A 21,803-nucleotide genomic window follows, 5' to 3' on the forward strand; every position below is an offset into this window, starting at 1 on the left:
TAAACAACACATTTCGACTCAGAGTTCTCTTCTTGGCTCTTTTACTCATTCTTTTGCCAGAATAAAACTCTTCTTTATCCGCCCATCTTGTCACCCACATCCCAAAATTTTTTTTTTTTTTAAAAAAAAAATATATATATATATTAAAAAGAAAAAGAAACTGAAGGAGCGTAATTCTTCAATTTGACGTAGCTGTTTCAAGTAGTTCTTTGTTCAAGTTCCCCGGGTGCATGAATTGCATTTGTGATCATCGTGTTACAACAATCAATACTAGAAGATGACCAGAGAAAATAGGTCTATTTGTTTGCGCGTTGCATGTGGAAATTTCATTTATTTTCTTTTCGCTAGTCCGATAGCTCATTATTAATGTTGTTTTGGAGCAAGTTTGGTCTGAAAGGGCGATTGAAAGCAAGAGGAATAGCTGCTTCTTTTCTCACAGACCAAGTGTACCACTAAAATATGGTGGTCACTGATAAATAGCGGGTATCTGGTAATTTATCCAATTGCCCTCCAGAAAATACAATTCTGGGAGAGCATGATTGAGAAAACTCTGGGTAAAACATACAACTACGGGAGAGAGAGAGCTAGATTTTTTAAGTGACTTTGAAACCCCAAAAGGTCTCTCAGATCATGGGCGCGCCGGTGGACCTTTCTTGTTTGAGCAAATTATTCGGATGGTAACTAAACGTTTAGAATCGTTGAATTTTGATCACTGCAACTATTAAAAGCCTGATTTTGACCCTTGAATTATCTAAAGTTTAGATTTCGTACCATTCCGTCAAATTTGATCGTTAACTATGTCAGATCTAAGTATTTGCACAATTCACGAAACAAGAGAAAGAGGGACAGTTAAATCTGACCCGAAATCTAAACTTTATATAGTTTAGTGATCAAAATCAAATTTTTAATAATTTAATAACCAAAATTTTGATGACATCAAAAGTTTAGTGATCATCCGGATAATTTTGGCTGAACTTGTTTAGTGTAGTATTTTTAAGAGGAATTATTATTTCATGGAGAATCACGTAGTCCAGAGAATGGCCCATAACTTTCGAGAGGCATTATTGACGTTAACAGTTGGTTTCCTCTGGGTTCAATTTCAACTGTCAACACGGAGTTTGAAGTCCCACAAAGATTCCCAGGCATAAGACACGTCCCCCGAGGTCAAACATATCATCACATCTCATCTCAGACTATAGATATATATACACACACACATATGGGCTACAGGCGCCCTAGGCCCCTCCCCTTTTGTATGATTCTGAGTGCTTAAAAGAGTTGAGCCAAGCCAACCCTGAACTTTTGTTTCCGCTTCCCCACCAGGTGTGAATGCTCAGCTCATTCTGCTTTGGATACTCGGGCCAATTTCAACTAAAACTCGTCTGCAAGAATACAATAATGAAGCAAGAACTTGGTCCCAGCCCTTGTTAGCATGCAAATACGACACAACTAGAAGCATTGGCTTGGTCAGAAGCACGTCATATTAGGTCAAAATCCTTTTAGACAACAAAAAAACTAGGCTTTTTTTTTTTTTGGGTGGAACAAGTTAAAAGGAAGCAAATAAATATATGCAAGGATTAAAAGGAACACACATGAACGATCTGTCTGACCGCTTTCGAGGCAAAGAAAACTTGAAGGAAAAAAAAAATGCTATGTTGACTTTTAATGCTGAACAGGTCCTGCCCGGATCGCAGAAGCGGATGTGACCCAAAGGAATCTTCAGAAATGTTTCAAAAGGTCAATCATTAAATATAGCAACTTATGGTACACTGCCACGCCTTGAAGAAACCGAAATTGAAAGGAAGGGCTTTTTCTGAACTTTAACAGTCTTGTATCGGTGAATCTTTCATTGACAAACAGGACGAATCAATGCTGAAAACTATACTATATGCTCAGATTGTAGATGGCATTGAGAGCCGTGAGTTTCTCCATGAGAAAATGGAGCGACAGCCAAGTTTAATGAAGCATGCATGCACCAAGGTCCGCACTTTGGTATCACGATCATGTTCTCTGGGCTACTTTATGGATAGGTAAAAGGGCAAATACAAAATGGACCGATAAAACTAAACCAATTTTGACAACACTACAGTACCATCCACGATGATGTAAACAGCGCCTAAGACTCGAGACTGGCATCATCTGAGTCCTCAAAAATCTTACCCCAAAAAAAAAAAAAAAGGCTGCTTCTAACTACTCCTTCCTAGGACCTAGTCGGAATTAGCTTAAGATCAAAGATTCAATTCCAAACCGGATGTCTCCTGAGCCAAATGTGTTTAAAATTAGAGATGGATCCTCTTAAGGTAAAATCCAGTGCCAGCTGGGGCAGGGGTACTTTTCAGAGACCGTCAAACAAGATGGATTTCTGCTTTGGCTAAAAGCTGGGACATCCTACCAACGTCCTTGCCGAATTATGGAGGATACAAGATGGATTGACACCGTCCAAATCTCTCAACATACAATATGTAGAAGTACAAATAGATGCTACTGCTGCAATTGTATTTGATTAAATAAGCAGACTCTTCCGCTCGTGAATTTGTATCAATCGTCTCTGATTTTAGGTACCTGATCTGTCACTGCAGAAAGCAAGACTTGCACATGTTTATTGACAAGCCAATAGGTGTGCAGATTGGCTTGCCAAGTTTGGAGCAGATCAGACTGAACCTTTCTCTTATTTGAGGCAATGTCTCCTGCGATGTCTAGTTTAATTTTGGATGACATCAAATGGATATGTTTCCCTCATTTTGTAACTAACTCTTAATCAATATCTGCATCTTTTTTACCCCAAAAAAAAAAAAAAAGCTAATGGACTGCTCTTAATCGAAAACTTCAAGCCAGGGGAGAAGGGCATCCCATGTAGGGCCAAAGTCATTTAATCCAACAACAAAAACAAGCACTGCTAACTTTATCGAGCCATCAAGCAGTTCAAGAAAACAAAAAGCATCAAAGAAGCAGATATTTCTACCCAATATTACAGCTCTAAACTCACACTTCAAAGCTGATGCAGTCTAATTTTCTCACAACACGTCTCTTGATCGCAAACAAGATTCAGAATCAGGAATTTAAAGGATGACCAAAGCATCCTCGCTGATGATATCAGGCAACGAAATCGTGACTGCTAACCTTAATGACAAATTCGTTAACCTGACTTGAAATATGGATTGCCACCAACTGTAAATTGGAAGGTACAATATGTTCCTTATGATTCTGTGGTCACGATAGCTTGTCGTGTTCTTCGTTGATGTACGTCCCAGTTATATACACGAGCAATTGTTACCTGAACAAATCACATAATGCACTACCTTAAGCAATGACAATTAGATAAAAAGGCTAGGTCTAGTTGTTCTAGTACATCAGAGGTGTCCAATCATTTTCGTGATCAAACTCAAGGAGACTGGACAGCTTGTTGATCTATTTGTAAAGAAGAAGACTTAGACTTTAACAAATGAGGAAATTTAATGGTCATAGTACCTGCGTAATGGTAACTTGATCCCTTAGAAACTGTAGATCGGCCACAAGAACTTCTAAACTTGCTTTAGCATTCTCTAAATTTTTTTGAAGAAGAGCAGTAGCCTGCATTACAAAGTTATTTAGAACTCTTAAATGTATACTCTACATATGTCAAATGTGAAAGAGCAAATATAAGGAGATCCAAATATATGTAGATCCTAATATATGTACCTCTTCACATGAATAGTCAAGCATGACATTGGCTCCAAGCCATAGGCAAACAGAATCAGCATCTTCAATGCGAGCACGGGAATAAATGCCCTCTGACACTTCAAAATCAGCTAGTAGAGCCTGCATTCAACATGTAATATATATACACATATAAGAACCATAACTTGATTTGTCCACATGGTTGTAGTTCAGAAAATGAAACTGAAAAACTTGGCAAATGCGAATGCAAACAGTGTAGTTCATGGGGAAATACTTATTCTCTCTTGAAGAAGCACCAGGAGACAATCTTAACACACATACAAATTAAATACTCCGCACACCACCAGGCCAATGATCTTGCTGGGTAATCAGTCAAAGTTTATCCAGAGACATGACAATCAAAGTTGGGTAAGCATAATGTGGAAAAAAGTAAAAGGAAGAAGAATTACCATCATACTTGCATGTTTGGCTAGCATTATCACACTATGGCATTCATAAATTTTACACTCAAAAAATGTTGGATCCCTATCTTCATCTATATTTATGGAGATACATATACTGGAAACAATAATTACGATCCCTTGTTAATTTATTGTCTCAGTATCTATCAAGATAATAATTCTAAATCAATTGCTGATCCCCCAATTTGGAAACTGAAGGCAGTGACACCACACAGGCTATCTAATTCAAAAATTTTCTGAATAATTGCAACTTAAAATTCTGAATGACCAATCAAATTGGCACAAGCATCAGGACCAACTTCTTTGCCATGATAACAAAAAGCTATCAACAAAAGAACATGAAAGCTACAACCTGACTGACATAATTACATCATAGGCGAAAAGCACCAGCTAATGTTTCAGATGCATAAGAGGACAAAACAATAATACACACTACCAAAACGAACCTCACCAGTACCCTTCTTAGCTTGCAGGGCCGCAACTACATCTAAGCACTTCTCAATGTCGGGAATTTTTGCCTGGTATATGAAAGGCAACAGGAAGTGTAAGTAAACCCTACGCATAAGAGGAAAAGATTGATATGCAGCAAGAAAGTAAAATATTTGTTCTGAATAATGGCTTAATATAGTTAGGAAGAAAAGGTCAAAAGGAGCCATGCAAGTCTTAATTTCTATCATAGAAACTTTCAGCGCCAAAAGATTCGAATAACTGATTTCACAAAACTTTAGTTACTAAGGATTTTGTAAAATTATATGAATAAGATTCAAAACATGCAAAAGAATTTCAATTTTGTTTGCCTGAGGGCTTAAAAACACAAAATATAGTATTATTGATTACTCAGGTACCTATGTCACATGCAACTCAATTTCTTTTGGAAGCTTTGCACTTGAGCAAAAGATAACGTACTTTACAAGTTCTAGCCTACTGTTGGGGTTTATGTAGCAATGCTTGGGCCAACTGTACTTCTTTGTACAAGCCACCTATAAGATGCATCCCAGAGAACAACATGCAATCTATCTATCTCCAAAGCTACATAGTTTAGCAAAAACAATCACATTTTAACCATTGTTAGCTTCAAAATTGTGAGTTTATGTATCACTACCTACATAAGATGCGTATGAGGCACTTAGAGGGTGCATCACTAAGAAGAAAAGTGCATCGTGATCTGCCTATATAGTTAAGTGCCTTGGAAAAAAATTGCTTTTACAAATTCATAGCATAAAATTTGTGCTCATGGAGAACTATTTCAAGTTTCCAACCCTCAATATTCACTCCCTTCAGTGTGAAAACCATACATCTATAAGTATGTATTATCTGCATATACGCGCGCGCACACAGACACACAAGTACCTGAAGGTCTCTCTGCTGAGCCAGAAGTTTCATCTCAACTACCCTGTACTGCTGAAGTCTGCAAAAATAAAAAGCAAGTTCAAAGCTTATAAACAAGAAGATACTATACAAGCAGCAAAAATGTCTATCAAGGATATGCAAAGCTCAAGATGAAGCTAGAAAAGGTGTGGAAATGAAGCATAGATGATTAAATATAGTTGATAAGCAACATTAGGACAAGTAAAGAAAAATATGTTACCAGGCATGTATTTATCCCAGAAGTTACATGACAAGGCAGCCAACTAAGGCTAGAAGTTATTACAGCAATGGCAAAGTAAAAGCGAAGAAACTGATAGATGTAATAGAAACACCAGATGAAGGAGAGAACTCAGAGCATCATCTAACAGCAAATGTGACCAGAATTTGTAAATGCACAAGCTTATGAAAACATAAGATTAGATGGTTCAGAAAGATATTATAAATACTTGATGACCTTGGAGTGATTGCAAGACTAGTAAAGCAGCACACATAAAATCTACCATACAGCTAAGTTACGGCTACAAAGCTATGTGATCATGATCTAACAAATTACACCACCATTACCAGCCGAGGTAAAAATCATCCAGTTTCTTGAATTCAAACACAGATTCAAGCTTCTCATTCATCCTTGTATCTCATACTTGTTACACAGAACAGAACCTCAATCCAGAGGTTATAGATCTTGGATCTGTCAGTTATGTTATGGCCGGATTCCTATATGTGATTAAAATTCAGTAGCGTGCCCAGTCGGTGGACATACTATTCATTTTACAGTAACAGTAAAATACAATAAGCAGAGGAAGACAGAATGATAATCCAGACAAAAACCAGAGACACATTAACAAGAAACAAAGAAAGTTTCAATCTTTCACAAAAACAGTCTCCAAGTCATTCAAAACCAAATATATTACCCAAACTTCTAAGCCCAGCTTTAGCTCAAACATTGCCCTATCACCAGTTTAGGTAGATACTACTACAGAACTTCTGTTACAAAGAAACAAAGTTAAACTTGGAACCTTGCTTTATCCTGCCAACTACAATTTAAGTAACAGACAACCACAAGGACTCAAACTTGAGTCCAACAATTACTCGCACTAACATCTCATAAATAAGCTTTTCAACATGGTCAAGTCTACAAACTAGCTTACTACAAAGACTCAAAACTTTAGTCCAACAATGGCTCACAATAACGCCTCATAAATAAGCTTTTCAACATTGTCAAGTCTACAAACTAGCTTACTATGATCATGGGTTCTACCCAAAAATCAAAGTTAAAAACCATTAAGTCCAACACCAGGCTCTACCAATCGGACAGCAAAGAATAATAATGTATTAAATACTAATAAATATGAACATTAAACACTAAAACCACAAATAAACCCACCAAAATATACATTGATCTGAACTAATAAAAAACCAAGCGTAACATAAATTATACATAAAGAAACAGATAGCAAGAAGAGTAGATATGTGAAAAGAAGGGGCAAAAGGGATGACCTTTCTTGGAAGAAGGCGAGAGCGGAATTGGCATCCAGGCCCGATTGGGATAAATATGTTTGGACATCCTCTACGAAGGCGGCCGCTGGTATTCCTCTTCTCTCCGTCACAGTTCCTTCGATTGCTGATGCTGATGTTGACGCCATTTGCTTCTTCTTTCCGGAAGTGGGAAAGTAAAAAAGAGAATAGAAAGACCGAGGAACAGAGAAAGACCGATTCGCTCAGTTGAACTTGGAGCTGGATGGACTCAGCACAGAGACTGTCGTTTCATCAGGGAAAACGTAAAAATTTTCTTTAGAAAATTCTTTGATCAAAACATTTGATGGTCTTTTTCCTGATTTCCTTTTAATTGTTATGTGATTCGCTACCAAACTTTTGTTGGGTCGATGCTTGCTAACTTTTCTTCATGTCTTCAGCATATGGTTAACTCGAATTGCTCCGGTCCGCTGAAGCAATGTGGGCTTTTGTATAACAATTCATGTCTCGAGCAGGAGGGGCCTAGGAGACGGGCAACGGTGTGAAAGTCAGGGATACAAAAGTCCACTTGGCTCAAGCAATTGAGCAAAACAGATAGCGTCTGATCAAGAGGACAGACAACAGCCTGCTCCCGTCTGAGTATATGCTATCTGGGCTGGGTTTTGGTGTTGTTGGCCCATAAAATTCCAGAGAGTCAAAAGTCCATTTATCTATAGTTGCTACAAGGATGACTTGCAAAAAGCCAAAAAAAAAAAAAAAGAAGGTAGCGAGAGAAGAGAAAAAGAAACTGAAAAAAGAAAATAAATAAAGAATATGGAAGGAACCTTTTCACTTTTCACTATGATGATTGGCTCGGAATCAGATACATATTGTGTTAAGTATACAATTAGCGTCTTTGATTAATGTGAGCGCTGCAGCGCGAGGCGCAAAGCTCCATGTCATGTCGGAGCCAATTCTTCAAAAAAAAAAAAGGAAAAAAAAAAGAGCCTACTTCCTACTAGTACTTAACTAGTCCCTAAGAGAGCCATTTAAGGACAAGAAACAGCTTGGATTTGTCAAATCAAACAGCTTTGGTTGCCGTCGGTCTAATGATAATCTCCAATAATCCATAATTGCAGTTAAGTTGGTCGTGTAGGGACTCGCTCACGTCCCTTTGATTGAAACTTGTTCATGCCTGCATCTCTCTATTATAGCTCAGATTCTCCATTACAGATTATATGCTAGCACACCGTACATGTCATTTTTTACTGTCACATCTGACATATTATATAACTTCCTCTCTGGCGATGAAGTTTTTGGAGAAAAGATTGGGCGTGAATTGGAATGGTGTTATGACTATGGGGTAGAAATACTACACCTGATCCATAGCTTCTTCTAATGTGATCATATTCTTTTGAGAAGTCCTGTAACAATGGACCCCGTTAATTTTATAGATGTCGATGTAGATATATGTTTTTGGTCAGTATATAATATATATATACTACTACTATGATTCTATGAACTATGAAGTGAAGTGACGAGTAGATTAACCAACTCCCAATTTAATTAGCAGGAATACAAATTAGTAGATTGTAATTAATGAAGTTTAAAGCTTCAAAAACATATTAATTCCCAACATTTTGGTGGTGACCTGCACCATTCATCATCTGCGTGAAATCCCAGATCATACGTATCTTATCTATAAAAGCTAGCGCATTGTAGTACTTATATATGATGGAGCCTAATCACACATGACATGGTAATACCAGTACTTATTAGGAGTTAATGGCCGGCCGGCCGGATATCAAATAGAGTAGTAGATGCAACAGGCGTGCAGTGTGGATCACCAGTTTTTCATAGGCCACATCTGTATATTGATCCACATGCTTGCCACTAATGATTTTGATGCTAAGTGGAACCCACCATTAATTCCCTTTTCTTTCTTTCTTTTTTTTGGGTCAATTTTGGGTGGTAGTTTCTTTCTGCACATCCCGGATTAAGCAGTACTTTATTGAAACCCTCAACCTTTTTTCCAAATCGTTGTTTATTAGTAGTAATTTCTGGGACCTCCTAACCTCTTAGGTGAGGTTGAGTCCATGACCGCCCCCATGTGCCTGGGCTTATATTATACTATATGTTACTTTTTGATTCATCAACCTGTATAGACATCTATTGTGCTTTCCACTTAGGTGTGCGATGGGATCAATTAGAATGAGACCTGATGATGTGATGATTAAACTAATGCTGTGTTAAGATGTCAAGTGGATGCTTACTAATGACTTGCCTGCTTATTTTTATCTCTTCCATCTAACTTCTGTGTTAAGCAAGTCGCTTGCCAATTTTGGATGCCATTTTCCTGTCCCTCCCACTCCCCCCACCACATCACAGGATCATCTGCAAGATGCATTACTATTATGTTTATATGGAGGAGTCATCAGCATTCGGATATATAATTAAGACATAAAACAAGCCATGAGTTTGGTGGATTTTAATACTCCATCCGTCCCACTTTGATAGTCTTGTTTTCCTTTTTCGTCTGTACCAAATTGTAGTCCACTTTCCAATTGAAAAATGTAGTTGTATTTTAATTTTCCTAAAATACCCTTATTCAATGTAAGTTGTTGTTACTATAAACCTACCTCATTTAACGAGAGTTAATTCTTTTTTTACCATCAATTCAAGTTCCCATAAAGTTGTACTCTAATTAATGCGAGGGCATTTTAGGAAAATAGCTACCTAAATTGATTATTCCAATAAAGTTAACTACTTTTTCTTAAACAGTGCGGAAAAAAAAAACCAGAACTATTAAAGTGGGACGGAGGGAGTAATAGTTGATATTTTGTGTCCCTCCAACAACATATATATTTTTTATTTTTGTATTCAAGCAAATTTCCCAAATAAGTAGATATGATGAAGAAAGGGCTTAGGACAACCGCCTTTATGTGTTGTTCTTTCTTCCGCAGTTGAGTTAAGCCTAGTAGGATGTACTTGTTGTGGAAGAGAGAACAGTACGTACAGAAATGGTGGCTGTCTGTGATTGTAAAAATGATGAAGACGTGGCCCCTAAAACAACCTTGTTTCCTCATCATGATACCTAAATTCAGGCAAATATATGAGAATGATTACCGTCTACATCTCCAGCAAAACATACAGGATGCATATATACATATATATATATTATATATAGACATCGATCTTGATATTTTTAGTAGAGTTGCAAACATAACAAAAAAAAAAAAAAGGTATACAGCAAGAAGTTGCTGGCACCTACGATGACCACTGAAAACCGAAATCTTACACTTACATAGGCACGCCATGTATCCAAGCCAATTAGAATGTGGGTTGACAAACTCTTGTCACGACACACAACGTTTCTAATCTCCCATGGTGCTGGTGTCAAACAACAATGGCAAGTGTCCAAAACGTAATCCAATCCCTGACGGTCTCACCGGGGCAACTTGTGCGCTACAATGCGGTGATGACACGAATGAGTGCCGTCATGACTTGTCATTTGCAAAGATAAAAAGGAGTAAAAAGGGCGGCCATGTTCATTTTTTTTCTTTTCTTTTTTTTTTTTGGTTGAAAATGCCATCTTCATTATCTTGATCATTACTAGTGTTTGGATACCAAAATTATTCCAAATAATATTTCACTTGCATCACAAACACATTTCTCAACCTACCTTTTTATATTTCCAATCACCTTTTTATATCACATACATCATATCATAAAAAGTGCTACAATAATTATTTCAAATAATATTTCAAATAATACACTATCCAAACAAACCAGTTTGGTAGATGGTAGATGGTAGATGGTAGTAATTGATGGAAGAAGAACATGGTGTACATTTTATTTTATGATATATTGTATGAATATGAAAATTTTATTATTTAAAAAATGAGAAATTGAAACGAGCCTTTGATTTTGAAATCCAATTAGAAACATGCATCTGATCTGATCTGATGTAGGTTATCAGGCCCCACATTAGGATAATGATTGTGCATACATCTACCAAAAAAAATTTTTTTTTTGGGGGTGAACATGTTTCACAAGACAAAATAAAAGGACTGGATGTCTCACTTTTCTTCTTCTTTTGAAATTTTTAGTGGGCTAGCTGTGGACGAGGATCGATGAAGAACGATCTAGTTTTATAGGATGCATATGATACTACTATTACGCTGTAGTTGATTCTTCAAGAATAATACGCGCACAAAACACATTTTTCTTGTTAAAAGCTAGTACAGTACTATTTTATGCACCAAAAAAGGAAAGAAAAAAAGAAAAAGAAAAGGAAAGAAGGTGCATTTAGTTATTGGCATCGAAAAAACAAATAATGTATGGTGGTTCATCCACGCGCAGTGTAATAATATCGACAAGTCCAACCACTTGCTGCGGCGTAACCAACCCACCCTGATGTATGCTAATTCTGCCTCTGCCAGATGATCGAAGACGTGTGTTTCATCAGAAACTTAACGCCAAACCTTAAGACAGATTCACCTCATTCCGTTCTGTTGGAGAAGTAGAAACTATCATCACGTGCAACCGCAACAGCCACTGCGTCTTGTGGGCCGTACCATAAAACAATTCCAACTATTCCTATGCATTGCAAGCGGTGCTTTGTCATTAATTTGCTGCCTACCTGCAAATTGCAATATGGCTTGTGCCTCCTCCATACTTCATTCAATCATCTTCACGATTTGATTTAAGGCTCTTCGCCGACCAAAAATTTCTCTATCTGCAGCATGCCCAAAACCTAATAAAACACTAAAAGTTTAGATCATATAAGTTTTAGCCTAGGTGTTAAAAAGCATATAAGTTTAGATCACGTTTTTTATTCCCTTAGTCATGTCCAAATGTTTGGACAACTATATAGAGTTAAAAACCATTTAAGCAAATAGTAGCAGACGTTTCGATTAAGTGGCTTCTTAAATTCACACGGGTGCGTAGTGTACTCGTTTGATTCGATGATGGTTCAGTCCCTACCTACCGATCTTCCTAAATCCAGTTGAGTTAGCTTCTTATATCAGAATAGTATAAAATTCTATAGATAAAGTCACGGTTGACAAAAAAAAATAAAATAGCAGTAGACGTTTCATCCCACCAGTTTAGACACACCTTATTTGCAGTTTGAATGGTTAAATCCATATACCATCTGGCATACATCTCGATTCCACAAATGAAAAGCCTGTGTGCCGATTCCTTTTCTTTCTTTTTCTGGGCCAATCTATCCATCCTTCGCAAATTACATACTACGACTTCAGATTCAGGAGGAGATGGCTTGAGTTCGAAGGCATTATTTATTATTATTCCCTTCATTAATGCACTCCCAAATCAAAACATAATTGGTAATATTTGGGATGACTGCAAAAATAGGAATATATTTTAAATAAATAAATAAATAAAATACAACTACTCCCTCTCCAATAAAGAAGATAACGATAACGACTATTATTCCTTTGCACCCAAACGCCCACTCATTCTTCAGTTATTATCTCTCCGTTTCTTTTTGTTTGATTTTTTCTGATGAACCGATAGCAACGTTACAATTGAGAGAACTAACCGGAAAAAGAAAAAAAAAGAGAAGAATGTACTGAATATTAGACAATTAGTTGTTGGAGCAGTACTAGTATTTGACAGGCGAATATTCATAAGCGATGGAGACAGGGAGAAGAGAAACTGAAAAGGAAAAATTAAAATAAAAAAGAACGAGAATTAATAATGCTATCAGCTAGCCGGAGGATGCCGGCTTGAGCCGAGCTGATTAAGAGCATTAACAGAGCTGGAAGAGGAAGAAGAAGCAGAAGAAGAGGAGGAGGAGGAGGAGGCTCCAGAAAGCAATTGAGTCAAGGCAGTCATGGCCCGAACTTGCATCTCCAGAGCTGCTATATAATCGGTCGCCTCTTCCAAAATTACCGGCAGAGGCTGCTTCCTGCAACCGGGAACTAACCGGCCGAGAACACTCGCCTTCCTCTGAAACGCCGGTAAGTTCTTCGTCTTCAACCTCAATATCGACACTCTCGGCTTCTTCTGCCTCCGGCTGTTCCCGGTGGTCACCGTCACTCTCTGCCTCTTGTGACTGGCGCTATTCTTCATAAATTTCAGCTTTATCCTGTTGGTCAGAATCGCTCTGCTCCATCGCGTCCGACCTTTCGCCGCCACCGCCAGCACTCTATCCGCAGCTTCCCGCACTGCTCTGCCGCCCTTCGGAGCAGCGCCGCCGGTGATTCGGACTCGGCGGAGAGCTTGGAGAAGCTTGGAAGAGTAAGCTTGCTGTTGAGTATCTGATTTCCATTCAGTTTGAGCGGCTTGAGCTTGATTTCTGAGGTTTTGGTTCTGATTCGGAATTTTCTTCTTCTTTTTTCTCCTCAGAAGTGATCTGTCGGAGTTATTTACTGCCGGATTGGACACCGCCGTTGACGCCATCGAGGTAGGTAGACGTGTATTTCCAACGCCGATAGAAATAGGAATGATCGGTTGAGTTTTGATTCACCTATGCAAACACAACGCACGCAACATATTCCATGGACCTGCTGTAGATTCAACGAATCGGATTAGAGTAAATTCACATATCGAATGGAGTCAGAATTGGAGGTAAAGAATGAGAGTAAATTCACAGAGCCAAATTCAGGAGATTAATTAGTGATTAATAAAAGTAAAATTAATCTAAGAATTAGCGATTAACTAACCAGATAATGATCGTGATTAATAAGACATTAACAGGTGAGATTATGAATAGAATAGTTATAAAGGAAGTGATCCTTTTTTTAAGTTTTTAACCTGGCAAGAAGAGATATGAGTTTCTTCAAAATATCAGCTTCGGAAACACTTTTATGATTGATTGATTGATCGGAAAATTGAAGAGCCGCTGGAGAGAGAGAGAGAGGGATAAGAGTTTTTTGTTTTTTTGGGCTGTGTGGTGGTGGAGAGGGAATCACGGGAAAGGAAAGCAGCACAGAGAGCATGCGTCTGCTATTTGTGAATTGAGTCGAGTTGTGGTTTGGGAAGGTTTCTTTTAAATGTGCAGTGCAGTGCAGAGTCCATGTGTGTGGGTTGTGCTGCCCATCAGCATATGCAGATATTGGCAGGGCGAGCTGGGGAGTCTTATTCTTAATTTCTGGCCCCCACCCAACAATTTAAAAATAGAAGTGCAGCATCTGTTGTTTTAGTTACGAATTAATCCTCCGTATGGTAGGTAGGAGTGTATGCATTATTACTGTGTTTGGACGCCTAACAATTAATTCGAATCTGAATTTAAAATTCAAATATTGCGAACGCTGATAGGATTAAAATCCATCTTGAGTCGGTCTGTTTGAATTGTTATTTTCTAGAGTTCCTATCTATATAAATGTGTTTATGAATAGTGTATATTTTTTTAAAAAAAAAATATACAATGTAAACTAAACGGGGATATTTGGGAAAAAGCGTAAAAATTCTTTTTTTTTTTTTTTGGGTAGAAATGTGTTTCTGCTGGTGTGTCTGCCTTTTCGTACGGACCATGTGGCAGTGTGGGCCCTCTGAGGTCCACGTTCTTGTGACTTCCTTTCTCTGTCTCCGTTAACCCTTACACCGTTGTACATAAGTGTTTTTCGGTTCTTCAATTTTTATCTGTGTTTCGTTTCTCCCGTTATCGTTATCTTAGTAAGAGCGGGAGGCCCGACCTCGACCTGGGAAAAGATGTTAGAGATTGTAGTAGTGATACTTAGTTACCTCTCCTTTGTAATGATGATATGTTTACTCAACCATAATTTCTCTAAGAATCATCCCTTGCCCAACCAAAAAAGGAGGAGTATATGGATATGGTTAGTTTTTCATACAAAAGTAGGATTTCCATGACCATATTTACCTAATTTATCACAAAAATGGAAGTAACATTTGGACAGTTAAGCTCTTATCCAGCATTGGATGTGAAGCTGTTCTTATGGTTGTTGTCAAGATGAACGAGTCACTTTTGGATGCCATTAAAACACCTTTCTTAGCTAGCACAGAACCTTTCGTCCTAAAAAGTAAAGCTCAAACGTCCAATGCACCATGTTGATGTTCCTTGGGGGGCTTCAAACGTGTTAGGTAACATGATGGTTTCATCCAATTCCCATGTGTTACCCTGACTAGATTATGTTTGTTGCTTCCTTCTCCAAAGATAAACAAGAAATGGAAATTTTGATTGGCTGAAATGCTTCTTAACTTGTAAAAGAATGAACTGGCGAACTTACGGATAACCATTAGAAGTTGAGACGGATATTGCACCAACCCCTGACTACTTTTAATATGTTTCTCGTCTTTTGGTACTATGAGAAGGACTACCTGAAGTTATGCATCTAACTGAAATTGATTGACAAGGAAATGATTGTGTTCATCAGAATTCATGGCTGCTGTTTCTCATAAAAGTGACTGCTGCAGCGTAAGAAACTGTATTAGGAATGAAAATCGATGGTGCTCTAGCTTATTATACTTTATGCCTGAATTTGAATTATGTGTTTATATGGCAAATGGAAACCTCCAGCAAATCCGAGCCCTATTCACTTAGGTTTGTTTGTTCGTATGTATGTGTGTATGTATGTTTTTTTTTTTTTTTCCTGTTTAAGGTCCACCATTAGGCGAGGAATATCTTTATGCTCCTTGCTAACCAAGTTTAGCACAAGTGCTTATTTTCAACCAAATAATTATGCTTTTAGCTCTTTGCACGTCATGCAGTTGCATCTTATGTAACTCAAAAGCTTCTAATATTGAAGCACGTCTTTTTGTCTTTCTTCTACATAAAAGCGATTTCCATGTGTGCCTTTACTATGCCGCTAAATGTACTTTTGTTCTACTCGTCTAGAAGGCTCGTTATTGGTATTTAATTTAGGGAAATGTTATTTGCACTCTCATTTTTGTTAATCACACTTCCATTATCATTTTAATCATTTACTAAATTATGTGATAAAACAAATAATATTTTCCTTCAATTATGACATTAAAGATAGTGGCTCCACTGTTGATTCTCTTTAAAAAAGATTAATTGCGAAATCTGATTAAGGCTGTGAGCTTCGGATTTTTGTAGTTGGTCAATCGCTTTCCATCTGGATTACCCTATTTATATTCGTTTTAGATGCTTCTGGGAAAGTGATATACATCCTAACTACACATTATTGCATAAGCCGTTGCGAAAATGATCTTATTGCTCGAATAGTTTTCTTGAGATACCTGTTTCTTAAATGAAAGGCTGTGCTGTTAGGACCCCCAAAGTAACACTTGGTACCAGTTGATATATGCCAAATTTGGCATCAAAAAATTGTACTCCTCTTTCTTAGTACAACTGTACAATTGCAAAATAAGTTTGAGAGTGTTTCGGGTAAAATGACAAACATCTGTATAACATGTCAAATTGAATAAATTATTGAGTGTCAAATTGAGTATCTTTGAAGATGCTGTATTCAAGTAATTTTTGACTGAGAAGAAGGTTGGGTTGGAAGGTAAGGTAGAAAAAATTGTAAGTAGATAATCCTCTGAATTCAAGATCTTTCACTTATAAAAAAAAAAAAAAAGTAATCTTTGACTTCCGTCTTAAGTATGAGCCCTACATTAGTTGAAGACCCAAGAAGCGCATAATTCATGATCAGAGCAATGCTGGAAGCGCATCTGATTGAGCATGACCAAAGTAAGAGTGCTAGTGTGGATGTATTAGTGCAGAAGGATTCGTATTTTCATAGTTACAAATAAATGTAAACTATGTTTCTTTACAATTGGATACCGCACACAATTGTTCTGCATGTGAAAAGTAAAAGACATATTCCCTACATAAAGCCATAAAGTTGAAAACCAATTATGTGCTGCAAAACTCAGTAGTCAGCAACATTTTCGATAAACTATATATGATTACATCAAATCATGCTTTCAAGCGAAAAGAGGCAAAAATATACTGCAGATTTTGGGAAAAAAAATGTGAAAAGAGGCAAAACACGGTCATCCCTGCCCCTGCGGCCCAGGCCTAGCCTTTTCCTTGCCATTTTTTTTCTTCTCTGTAGAGTGTATTAGTGGGCGCCTAGAACTCAAGCAACTCCCTTTGGTGATCAGAGGATCCATTTAACTACTATTAATTAAAATATTCTAAGGGAAGATTTGTAGGTGGAATTTTGAACTGAGTTCCTACCTGCTCCTATGCGCAACGGGCTGCTAAACGAAACTTAGAAAGGTTTGTGTAGTCAAATTATCAAAACAGACTCTTACTCATCTAGCCTTGCGGGGCAATTAAGAACTCTTGAAGAGAATATCGAACATTTTTTACAACGATTATCTTACAGGAGGATAAATTAGTTAATCACTAAAGTTGCAACCAAATGAGAAGACAGTCAACGATGCTCTCTCAGGCTATTGATTGCTGATCGAAACGAGAAGCCTTTTCAATTGTCTTGCTGCATTATATCTTAACATGTGTCCCGATTCAACAAGCCAATCCTTCCTTGCAATTTTTTATTGCAAGACTGCTACAAAGTCTATTTTAATCCCCTTATCACCACTAATCAACACTCACCTAATTTCTTTATGGGAATTTTGTACTTTTATCTTAGTAATCTCGGGCTAATGAAATATGCTTTTGATAGAACTTATTCTTTCATTTACACTTGGGGTCGAAAGAACAGAGATAATTGGTTTAATTAGCAGCCACTCAAAGAAGTTTTTCCTTTTCCTCAGCTACCCACTTCCCTATCCTACAGATGCAACAAAGTCAATCTCGTCGGTTCAGACGGTTGGCGATTATGCCTAAAATTTTTCCTAGCCATTTCGTTAGGTCCTACTGCTTGTTTTTAGGCTGCATACCAAGTGAGGAAGAACTTGAATTCACGAGGCCTATTCTACCAGACGGGATGTCCACGCAGAACACACTGCATAATCGATTTGGATAAGTACTAGTAATTGATTAGAGATGGTCTAATAGGACCTCAACATGAAAACCACCTAAAACATGGGCTTACAGACAATTCATCGATCCCATTGAACAGGAAACAGCAAGTTGAACCTCCATATCTTTGCGCTTTATTGTGTCCATCCAAGTTTAGATATAGTAATCTTCAGGATGAAATGATGCAAGTCTATATAGGACGAAGGACCGGGTGGAACACCTCCGAAGTACAAACCAGCCCATTTGCAATGACTACGAAATTCAGAAGCTTAGAACTTCAATTCTGACCCGAATGCCAGAAGTTACATACCTTTCATGACAGGATCTTTATTTACACGAACTTGAGAATACTTGGCCAATTGAAGCGTGATCGCTTGGCCGTAGCTTTTGATGGGGTTGCCAGTTCCTGCAAAATACATAATGAAAGAGTGAGAGCGAAATTCAGTCTCCAAAGAAGTGCTTTTCCAAGTTCAAGACGAATCCATGGGAAATACCTCAGTGGGAGAAATGAAGTTGTCGTAAAGGATGAGTTGGTGAACCTCTCAATCAACTTGCTGCGTATTATCTGATTGGAAGAGTGAACAGTAATTAGCTTAAAAAATACCACAAGGACACAAATTTCCGCCAAGTGAAATCATAACAAGACAGTATTTCCTTTCGTCACAATAGGCTGGATAACAGGACAGTATTTCCTTTGGCACAAGCACAATACTGTGTGATAATCTCCTCTTATTAGTTAACACAGGAATCCAGTATCAAGTGATAACAGCAAAGATAAACAATAGGAAAAGGATACCAAATTATTTAGCTACAGATTGTTGTTGGAAGTGCTCATGCGGACAACAAGGGTGAATTCAACCAAAGTAACATTAGTTCATGGTGTACTATCTTCTTCTGCATAAGACCTATATTTACGGCTTTTCTGCAAGGAAGCATATATAGATTCAAGAATAACCACGTCAAATTCTTAAGCCTGAAACAAGTCCCATTCGCTGCACAAGAGAAATGTGTTTCATCTAGTGTAATTCAACCAACAACACAATAACCAACTTAAATCCAGGAATATGCTTGACCTGATCATTCCACAGCTATTAAATCCCTCAATTATCATGGTTGTTGAGCACAAACTAAAGCCTATAGCATGTCCAGGCCAAAGAACATTCAGTTGTCAGCAGCATCCACTCAGAGAAATAAGGACAGAAGAAATAGGAGGAGCTAAAGTTCATCTGTTAATCAACTAGAAGGCAATATTCAGATTGGTATAGCTCCACTGAATGAGCGTTGGCTGCCAGAGAAGAAGAAGAAAGATGCACCGACAACACGGATCCATAGCAAGAAGCTCAGAACTGCAAAATTATCTTTTGTGGTCATAAATTCATTGAACCGGTCCTCCTTAGGCAATCGAATCAACAATGAGATTCAACAAAGCATCCAAAACACTCTTAGATGGAAAATCCTATCCTCTTGCATTTACGATCTGAAGTTGAGATCCCCTCAGATGTTTCGCTACTTGCTCTGCCTCAACAAAACTCAACTTCATAGTTTCTGATTCCATAATTCTAGAATGATTAGTTGATGCTATGGGATCTTTGCGCTCTTCAGAAACAGTCATTGATGACAGAGGGGAGAGGTCAGATGAAGCAACAATATCCAATGCAAGTGAGGTTGCCGGACTCTGTTGAATCACTTCTATTCGGTACCAGTCAAATATCTAAAATCAGCTAGCTGAGTCTAAACAAGTAAAATAGTTCAATCAACAATCGTGCAAGCTCTCTAAAATAAGAATGATTCTTTCACAGGTCTGCTATCGCAAGTTATACCAAGAAATCCCTATGCAAGAGAACCTAATAGACAAGACAGAATCAAGGGGAGAAAAAACTTACTAACTAAAGAAAGCACTAGTCAACGAATGCAATGTTTGGAGAAGTTCTGCACAACGTACTAATTATTTAACTATACGAATTCCAAAACCCATCAAGTCATAAGAGCAAATTACTAGAACTTTATTACCATAACTTTCCTCTGAAAATAGCAGAAATAACTTTACTTTTCAACAGCAAGATCATCAGCACAAATTCAAAAAACAAATATAGAATTAAGGCATACAAATTGTGAATCAAACGAATGCACAAATATTTTTTACGTGCTGTATTACTGTCGTCAAGGCGCTTCTCGGAAAAAAATAATCTAGAGGCTCTACTGGTAGACCTTTCCAGATCACAAATAAAAAGAAAGTGTTTTTACCACTGAAATTAATATTATTGAACGGTACATAATTTCAGAAACAATCCACAAAATTAGTGCCAGAACTTTTCTCCAAAAGTGCATAAACATATTACTTCCAATCACCAAGAAGTAAAAAATAAAAATAAAAAAGAGCGAGAGCGTATTGCAAAGCAGAATCAAACAATCTTCTTTTCTGTTCAATTTTTATCTCTCTGTTTTTTTTTCCCGTTTTCATTTAATAGAGAGAATTAGTCTCGATGTCAAAGTATAGCACTTGAAAGGTCAAAACAAAATGTTCAAAAACTGCAATTGAACCAAAGCTATAACATATTGGAGAGACAATTGGAAAAAATTCATAGCTCGAACAGTGAGAGTTTCAAATCACCTCAGCTGATTCAGCGAGAAGATCCTCGTCGGAAGCGACATCGTTCGTGTCTCTCATCAATTCAAAAAGGAAGGCCGGAAATTCAGAAATCAAGCTCTACTTCCCATTCTGCGAGAAAATCTAATAATAATTTAAAAGAATTCGGTAAATGAATCAATCATTCCACCTCTGTGAACGGAGACAACGTTTAGCTCGAGAGAGATTATAGTTTTTTATTAGCAATTGGAAACATTCGGTACCTTGTTTTGATCGCAGACATTTTGGATCGGCGAGTTGAGTGATCCTTCTGAGGCGTTAGAAGTTGATACTGATAGCCTTTCGTCTTCGCGCGTTTGATCAGGAGCTGTTTCGGCGGTAAAGAGTTGAATTTTCAAATGTGGGGATGGGAATTTATAGGCGCCGAAGGTGCGGGCTATAATGGGCCAACCTCCACAAAGGCCGCCGATCTAGTAATTTAAGTAGGCCAGATTAGCATTTGTTCAAGTGCGCTCAGTTTCATCCCCATCGGCCTTCGTGTGTAATACCTGAACAATTGTTAATGAAGTTTCTAGGTAAATATTAAAAAAGAGTAAAAAAACACAAGAGAAATTCAAAAATGCCAGATGGCCTAAATCTTTTAAAATTATAATTCTATGTGATTGTATACCAAATAATGCAACAAGTAAAATAACTATAGTAACTCTTCAAGTGAAGCCTGTAATGATCCCTGGTGAGAATAAGGGTCCTCGCAACAACTTATAGAAAGCCGTCTCACATGTGGTGTGGCAGGCAAAGATATTGGCGCAGAATTAAATTGGAATAGTGCATCAACAAACAGCGGTGCTATAACAGCACAGAAAGAAGGTTGTTTTGCTTCACATTGCAGGAAAAAAGTATGGTGCAGACTTAATTAGTAAAATGTTCGAGATGTTTTCCAAGTTAAGAGCCATAATATCTCGTACTTCATGGTTAATTAATTAAAAAAACATGTATAACCCAGATAAGCTCTAAAGTTTACTTTATCACCAGAATATCTTTCAAATGCTAAAGTTAATTAACCCCAATGATCAATGATTAATTAGAGTGGTCAGCGGTTTAACTGTTAGGCAAAAAGGGACATTTCTTTGTTGAGCAAGCACTAAAGTTTTAACCCTGATGAGGGAGCACATGTGAGATTAGTCATCATATTAAAGGAAAATCAGCTTCAAAAGTTCTTGAAATAGGAATTGTAATCATGATTACTTCTTCGGTGGCTGCAGCCTCCTCCAATCGAGTTAAAGCATTGTGAATCCTCCAATGAATCCTTTTTCACTAGTGCTTGCACTTTAATTTTACGCTCCAACCAGTTAACCCTAAGCACAGTGAATTATACCACTATATAATCCAACCTTTC

At 37.6% G+C, this 21,803-nt stretch overlaps 2 protein-coding genes and 1 long non-coding RNA gene across 4 annotated transcripts; all 3 read right to left on the bottom strand.

Annotated features, from left to right (window-relative positions):
• Nucleotides 1-2,839: 2,839 nt before the first annotated feature.
• LOC113736660 (prefoldin subunit 3-like) lies at nucleotides 2,840-7,346 on the bottom strand. The gene is made up of 6 exons (XM_027263728.2): nucleotides 6,984-7,346; nucleotides 5,469-5,526; nucleotides 4,565-4,636; nucleotides 3,679-3,798; nucleotides 3,469-3,570; nucleotides 2,840-3,274 (listed from the first exon to the last, which is right to left on the bottom strand). Exons 1-6 carry the CDS (start codon nucleotides 7,127-7,129, stop codon nucleotides 3,197-3,199), a joined length of 576 nt encoding a protein of 191 aa, XP_027119529.1. The 5' UTR covers nucleotides 7,130-7,346; the 3' UTR covers nucleotides 2,840-3,196.
• A 5,204-nt stretch (nucleotides 7,347-12,550) lies between these two features.
• On the bottom strand, nucleotides 12,551-13,364 carry LOC113738036 (transcription factor bHLH148-like). Its single transcript, XM_027265190.2, has one exon. It carries the CDS (start codon nucleotides 13,362-13,364, stop codon nucleotides 12,666-12,668), a length of 699 nt encoding a protein of 232 aa, XP_027120991.1. The 3' UTR covers nucleotides 12,551-12,665.
• Nucleotides 13,365-17,801: 4,437 nt separating this feature from the next.
• On the bottom strand, nucleotides 17,802-20,924 carry LOC113736381 (uncharacterized). Of its 2 annotated transcripts, none has more exons than XR_003459689.2 (4): nucleotides 20,671-20,924; nucleotides 20,432-20,539; nucleotides 18,315-18,385; nucleotides 17,802-18,226 (listed from the first exon to the last, which is right to left on the bottom strand). It is a non-coding gene; the product is annotated as an uncharacterized lncRNA (long non-coding RNA). The 2 variants fall into 2 exon arrangements; XR_003459690.2 differs by having other exon boundaries at nucleotides 20,432-20,551.
• Between the last annotated feature and the right edge of the window lie 879 nt (nucleotides 20,925-21,803).

This window comes from Coffea arabica, chromosome 3e (genome assembly GCF_036785885.1).
Source record: "Coffea arabica cultivar ET-39 chromosome 3e, Coffea Arabica ET-39 HiFi, whole genome shotgun sequence".
Classification (NCBI taxonomy): Eukaryota; Viridiplantae; Streptophyta; class Magnoliopsida; order Gentianales; family Rubiaceae; genus Coffea; species Coffea arabica.

Excerpts from the sequence above, each read along its gene's own strand:
- LOC113736660 (XM_027263728.2), bottom strand. The coding sequence starts at position 7,129 with ATGGCGTCAACATCAGCATCAGCAATCGAAGGAACTGTGACGGAGAGA. Across the intron at positions 4,637-5,468 it reads CTCAGCAGAGAGACCTTCAG|GCAAAAATTCCCGACATTGA; the intron begins GTACTTGTGTGT and ends TTCATATACCAG. Across the intron at positions 3,799-4,564 it reads CTAAGAAGGGTACTGGTGAG|GCTCTACTAGCTGATTTTGA; the intron begins GTTCGTTTTGGT and ends TGTTGAATGCAG.
- LOC113738036 (XM_027265190.2), bottom strand. The coding sequence starts at position 13,364 with ATGGCGTCAACGGCGGTGTCCAATCCGGCAGTAAATAACTCCGACAGA.